Source organism: Poecilia formosa, unplaced genomic scaffold (genome assembly GCF_000485575.1).
Source record: "Poecilia formosa unplaced genomic scaffold, Poecilia_formosa-5.1.2 Scaffold483, whole genome shotgun sequence".
In the NCBI taxonomy this organism is placed as follows: domain Eukaryota; kingdom Metazoa; phylum Chordata; class Actinopteri; order Cyprinodontiformes; family Poeciliidae; genus Poecilia; species Poecilia formosa.
Window position 1 is genome coordinate 328,490 of NW_006800422.1, and position 6,562 is coordinate 335,051.

Sequence of the window (6,562 nt, forward strand, 5' to 3'; positions counted from 1 at the left end):
AAGCTATTTCGCTTTGGCAAGAGTGTTGAAGCGGCTCCCTCTGCTGGTGAAAAAGAAATTAAATAAAATTTGTATTTTTAAGGCCTGAGTGCCAGAAACACACACGCGCGCGCACGCACACACACACGTCCTTTTCTAGACTATGTAAGAACCCTGAATTTAAATAATTGAGATGTGTTGTAATGATTAAATGTTGATCAGTTACTAATATTTCTGTAATACAATCAGATATTTAAATGTGTCGACCTCACAGGTGAACCTGGAGACCAGTGTTACTGAGGAGATTAAAAGAACCAGATGAAAATACTTCAGGAACACTTTATCCAAGGAGGTGGAGAACCTTTATTTAAAAAGCAAACAAGTTTGTAAAAAAGCAGTCTTTAATGAAAATGAGCAAAAATAAAGCTCAGATCAACAAAGGAAAGTTTTCATGTATGTACAACTAGTAATCAGCACTGAGCATTTTCTGGCTTCTGCCACATCAGAGGGAATAAAGCTTAGACCTGAAGAGTGGAGGAGACAGAACTGAGCGCTCATCAGGAACTCATCTGGAAGTTCCTGGCTCTCCAACAGGATGTTCTGACTGCTCTGGAAACATTCAGTGGTGACTGTACATGGTTTCTAAAATAAAGGAAGTCAAAATGGGACTGGTTTGGCTAAAGTCTCACAAATGAAACACAGTTTGTCTAACCAAAACAAAATCGGATGGATGGGAAATAATAAAAAAAAAATCTTCAGAATCTTTTTCTCTTGAGGATTTCTGGTTTCCAGTTGATCGGATGGCTTTCTTCAGTCTGTAAGACAGAAAACACCGTTAGGCCATTTTCCTCCAGACGGATTCTAAACTCATTAACTGGAACAGGATAACTTACAGCCGTGTCATCTTCTTTGTAAACTTTGATGGTTTTGTCAGCCTCGGCGGTGATCAGCCGGCTCTCGGAGTGGTCGAACAAGCAGGCGAAGATTCCCGACTCACTATCCAGCGATCCGGGCTGCACAGCGGCGTGGATCCGCTGGAAGTTGTAGCCTGTCCTCCAATCCCACATGTGCATGGTTCCATTGTCAGCTAGAGTACGAGCAAATTATTCTGTGTAAATCTATATGTTCCGTCACTTTGCTGCTGGTACACCTCATGATACATGTATCATAAGGTAATCAAGAGTCATGTTAAGGTGAGAGGAAAAAAAGTTTTTTTTTTGTTTTTTTAATCACCTCCAGACACCAAAACACCATCAGAGTTGACAGCCAGCGTGTTGATGATGGCGTTGTGGCCGGAGAGGTTCTGGATGAAGCTGCCATCAGGGAACATCCACTGCTTGATGTTATCAGCTGATCCTGAAGCAAAGGTGTACCTGAAGGAACAAAGAACCAAATGTTACATAAAAATTCCACCTTTGCATTTTTAAATAGAGGTTATTTCCAAAAAGGCTGCGTTGAAACAAACAAAAAAACAACCATCTTACACCTAGTAAACAGAAGACAAAAACAATCCAGAGCTCCAAGTTCTTTCAGTGCATTTAGGAATCACTAAAGACATATTCTAGATGTTTTAGAATGCTAAATATTCAAGATATTTTAGAGGTTTTAAAAGAAGGAGAAAGAAAATAGGACAAGCAGAAGAAAAGGAAGGAGAGGTCACAAAGAACAAAAGAGACGAGGATGGTGAGGAGTAATGGCACGACGGAGAATGGAAGGTGGATCATTAAGTAAATAAGAAAAGAAGACAGAGTGAAAAAAAGAAATTGGAGCATCAGATGGGTAATAAAGTATTAAAAATTAAACCTTTTTTCACAGTTTTATTAAATAATAAAATACTCCAACCAAATCCCAGAATGTTTCCTGTCTGCACATTAAACCGAGTCTACTACTCACTGCCTGGGGTGCAGCACCAGAGTTCGGACAGACTTTTTATGGTTTGTCAAAGTCGCTCTGGTTTTTCCAGCAATCAGGTCCCACAGTCTGATGGTTGAATCATGGCTGCCTGCAAAAAATAGTCAGTCAGAGGAAAGACAAAGACTTTGTTTAAAAGCTGAAAGAGCACTGTCTTACATTAGCGTAAGGTTTTTAAAGCTAATATTTACCTGTGATGACTTGTGGTTCAGCAGCCTGACATCTCACTGTGGCGACAGTGTTGGTGTGACCAGTGAGTGTGTGAACGTTTGCTTTTGTCCTGATGTCCCAAACCTGCAGGTATATTAACGACAGAGCATCATTTAAAACAAAGCTCCACTGCTAGAGATCCTCCCTCACCGTAGTTCGGACAGTCTACAATCTACTAGCATCAAAATTTACAAGTACAATGATCTATTAAACAAAATTTAAATCACAAATGAATAAGTGTATTCACACAATAAGTCATTTAAAAACATGGTGCGCCATCAGCCTCCAACTACTTCCTGTCATCTTTTTCTTCGTGGTTTGCGCCAGTATAAACATCTGGCTGTTGATGTGAAAAAAGTGTTTACTTTAGAGTTTTGCAAAATACACAAATTTCAACACGGACAAAAACCCTCACCTCATCCAAAGGTCAAAGCTTTCCATCGACAGACAAGAGTTCTTTCAAAGTTGCTGTTTCCATTACGCAAATTTATTTTCAAAATGCCAAATTGCGCAATTATACGGTCAAAGGAAACACAACCAATGTTGCTCATGAATAACATCTGGTTCCAGAGGTGAACTGTGACTTGGATTTGGTGTTGTAGATGTACTTTGGCACTTTTAGATTGAGATTTGAATTGTTGCTTTGTTTGACTGCAAAGATTCTGTTTGCAGTCAAACAGAATCTTAGTTTACAAACTAAAGCCAACTGAACTGAAGGGAGTTAAACCTCTTTACTGTCTGCTCTGCTGCTTGGACTGCTGAGCTGACCGATGTGATGCGCTGCTCAGTGAGAGCTCACCCTGGCTGAAGCGTCTCTGCTGCACGTCACCAGCACATCAATCGTTGGGTGTAGATCCAAATCGTACACGGCGCTGAGGTGTCCATGGTAATGCCTGATCACCTACAGGTCAAAATAATACTGTCAATATGCAGCTAAGACATCATTAAACAGATAACACAATAAAACATCCTTACATAACAAAACGTATGGATCTTTGATCTTTTTAACAAAACATCAAAGCATGTTTAAAACAACCATCTTAAAAAAATAAAACCCTCTTGCTGACAATAACCCTGTGTGAACAGTGTACCTTGTTGTACTCCAGATCCCAGCATTTGACCTGCTTATCCTCCCCGCAGGAGAACAGGTAGGGGCTGCGGCTGCTCACTGCCACGCCGCGCACCGTACTGATGTGGCCCGTCAGCGACAGCTTCAGCTTCCCGCTGGCCAGGTCCCAGATCTGTCAGCACACACATCCAGAAAATTATACAACAGATGGCACCTTGAAATGATGCTGAAGAGAGAGCCTGGGATATTACCTGGTATCCTCAAAGGAGCCTTTTACCAGGAATGAATTAATGCTGATATGAAATGTTCTAGATCAACTCCACCCATAAAAACACTCACATTATTTGAATGAAGAAAGAAATCAATAATGGTCTAGAAGAGGTGCTGAAACATGACGCTCACTTTCTTTAGCCTCATTCTTTTCATGATTGAGTAAAACCACTTTTAGATTATAACGGCTCATAGTTTTAAGTAAAAAACAAAACAAAAAAAAACATGGCAATATTCACACTTCAGAAACAATCAAATGTTTCTTCAGTGTGAAGGGATGAGCACAGCTTACCTTTATAGTTCTATCAGCAGATCCTGTGACAAACCACTGGTTCCCAGGCTCCACAGCTATGGACCTCACCCAGCCCAGATGACCGCTGATGACCTGTCAGATCACACCCACCACAATACATAACCACACACACTCAGTTATCATTTTAGGCATGGATCGATGAGTTGTTGTTCAAATGGCATGCAGGTACCCGAAACAGTTTCCATGGAGGATGCCACTGTGGTTTGGGCATCGTTGGTGCTCTCCTCATGAGCGCAGAGTTTCTGGTGCCTCCACCCTCCAGCAGGGACTGAAGCAAACAAACAGAACTTCACTAAACAAAAAAGGATCTTCATTTGTTCCACTGAGGTCATTTATAAAACATACTGCTGTGAACCATCTTTGGTTTCATGAAGCATAAAAAGTGATGCAGAATTAAAGCTCTTAACATACAGTTAATAAAATCCAGGCAAAGTTGAAAATTCAGGTCTCAATTATTCTAAATGGGGATAAAATGCAGGTTTTTGAATGTTGCCAGGTTGGTTTAACCGTCATGAAACACTGATTTCCTGCAAAGATCTTCATGTGAACTCCATAAAAACACAGTTCATCTCTGATATGTCAGCTTTGCAATTCCTGCAACATGATGAAGACAAATGTTGAGAGGAAATGTGGGATTGTCTTACCACAGCAGTGGACTGAGGGTGAACTCTGTCTGCTCCTCCTGCGTGTCGATGGATTTCTGCAACGCTGGCTGCAGTCCGACTTGCCTCTTGCCTAAAGTTTTGTGACAAATTATAATTCAGGAGTGTTTTTATCTGACTTAATTCCAGGATTTTGTGTTAATATGTTTGAACACGTTACCGGACTTGTGAGGGAGGCAAAGCCAGCGCCATGGAGATGACGCCTCCCTCACTGGGATTCCTGTGCATCTTAGTGTCTGCAGTCAAAGCCACTCCTAAAGATCAGAAATTGTTCATACAGGTATTAAGTAATGTTCTTTCATTTACTAAAAACAACAACAAATCCCCCTCCTCCCCCCTGAAAATATTGGACGTTTATATAAGAAAAGAATATTTACCAGGTCCCGAGGGATAAGCATGTGTCCCAGTGATCAGATATTCTGCTTCATCTCCTTAAAATTATTTTGTTAAAAAAGAAAAACAAAAGAGACTCAAAAACAACACCTCCCATATACGTTATAAAAGAAAATACTCTTAAAACTGTATTAATGGAGTCACTGGTCTGTGATGGAGACCTTTGTTCCTGACCTGGATGGGCGTAGCCCGGGTGGAGCTCCTGGCCCACTGAAAGCTGTGAGACCCGGTCTCTGCCCTCCTTCAGAACAGGCATGTGCAAAACTGGAGCGTACTCTGTTTTCAGCTTAACGCCCATCTTCATTTTGTGGCTGAGTCAGGAAACAATGAGGTGTTTTAACATAAAGGCATTAAAGTTCATTTCATTCACTTTAATTCACACTTTGTCTATTTTAATAAATGATTATGTTAAATATATACTTGGAATTAGTTCTGAAAGAGAGGTGAACAATACACTGAAAGCAGAGAAGAAGTTAGGCTGAAAAATATTAGGAAAATGTATTTAAGATATTATTGTGGAATATGTACTTATTTCGCCCCGACTCATTACTTTGGGGAGTCTAATTTTACAAGAGTAACAAATGCTTGGTATGCGTTTGCTAACTTTGTACATGTAAAAAATGACAGTTGGTTCACTCTTCTTTGCAAAACCCCTTAAATTTAGTCTGTATGAGGAATTTATGGAAACAAGTGTTTCCAGGTTTTGCCAAAAATTCTCAATTAGGTGTTGGTCTGGACATGGAGTCATCATTCTAATACATTAGTATGTTTTGATCTGAGCCACTGCATTGTTCCTCAGCCAGAAGGTGAAACTAAATGGGACCAACATTGATGTAATTAAAATTAAAAATAACGGCTGTAATTGTAAAGGAGACAAAGCAATAGCACAAATTTCTGATTTTTGGCGGAGTTTGAGCGTAAATTCTTGATTATTAGATAAACAATTGTATAATAAAATACCCTCCCTAGATCTATTCCAACAGATGTGTTGTTCAAATAACCCACAAAAAACGCATTTATTACAGGAGCAAACCAAGATCACAGAATCACACAAGCACCATGTCAATTAACTTAAAGATGGTGTAAATCTGTGGTTACTTTCAGCAATTTATGAGCAACCGGTATGCAAATTCAGGCGAGATTTTACCTATCTTCATCCAGAGCGATGGTCTTAGCATGGTCAGAGACAAACATGTCATGAGTCCTTTTCAGAGACCTGAACACCAGAGTGTGGACAGAGTGCTTCTGCACTTCCTGTGGAAGCATATAACATTAGCTTAAAAAACTTATTAAATTTATAAAAAGACCATAATTCTCAAAATAAACATACTTGTCTCAAACATGTAATAAATAAATGTTAACTGTTCCAGCTATTAGCCAGGCCCAACGGTATGTGCGTACCGTAGCAACTTATCTACGGTACAAGATCAACGAAAAGCAGTAATGAACACCAATATGTCTTACCTCCGTCATTGTGGTGATAAATATACAGCAGAATATGAACTTATTTCTTTTAAATTAAACCCGGTACCAAGTCCAAATATTCGACACACAAGTGTGCGAACCGCTGTAACACAAGCAACGCAGATGCCCCGGAAATAAACATAAGAGCTGTCGAGGGAATACAATTGGCGCCACCTACCGGCCGAGATGACCGGAGGACTTGTCATGTCCGGCTTGGTGGGATGGATTCAACTCCCAGAGCTGAGGGAGTTTTGTAATGTATTGTTTTTAGTAACGTGAAGTCACGAGTAC

General features: G+C 40.1%; 1 protein-coding gene across 2 annotated transcripts; it reads right to left on the reverse strand.

Moving 5' to 3' along the window:
- Positions 1 to 315: 315 nt before the first annotated feature.
- Positions 316 to 6,435, reverse strand: plrg1 (pleiotropic regulator 1). Of its 2 annotated transcripts, none has more exons than XM_007578558.2 (15): positions 6,272 to 6,435; positions 5,955 to 6,061; positions 4,982 to 5,118; positions 4,792 to 4,842; positions 4,575 to 4,668; positions 4,397 to 4,487; positions 3,922 to 4,020; positions 3,732 to 3,824; positions 3,192 to 3,341; positions 2,900 to 3,001; positions 2,082 to 2,184; positions 1,873 to 1,981; positions 1,213 to 1,352; positions 873 to 1,066; positions 316 to 794 (listed from the first exon to the last, which is right to left on the reverse strand). In XM_007578558.2, exons 1-15 carry the CDS (start codon positions 6,278 to 6,280, stop codon positions 735 to 737), a joined length of 1,539 nt encoding a protein of 512 aa, XP_007578620.1. In that variant the 5' UTR covers positions 6,281 to 6,435; the 3' UTR covers positions 316 to 734. The 2 variants fall into 2 exon arrangements, with proteins under 2 accessions (XP_007578620.1, XP_007578619.1); XM_007578557.2 differs by having other exon boundaries at positions 4,792 to 4,845; positions 6,272 to 6,434.
- Between the last annotated feature and the right edge of the window lie 127 nt (positions 6,436 to 6,562).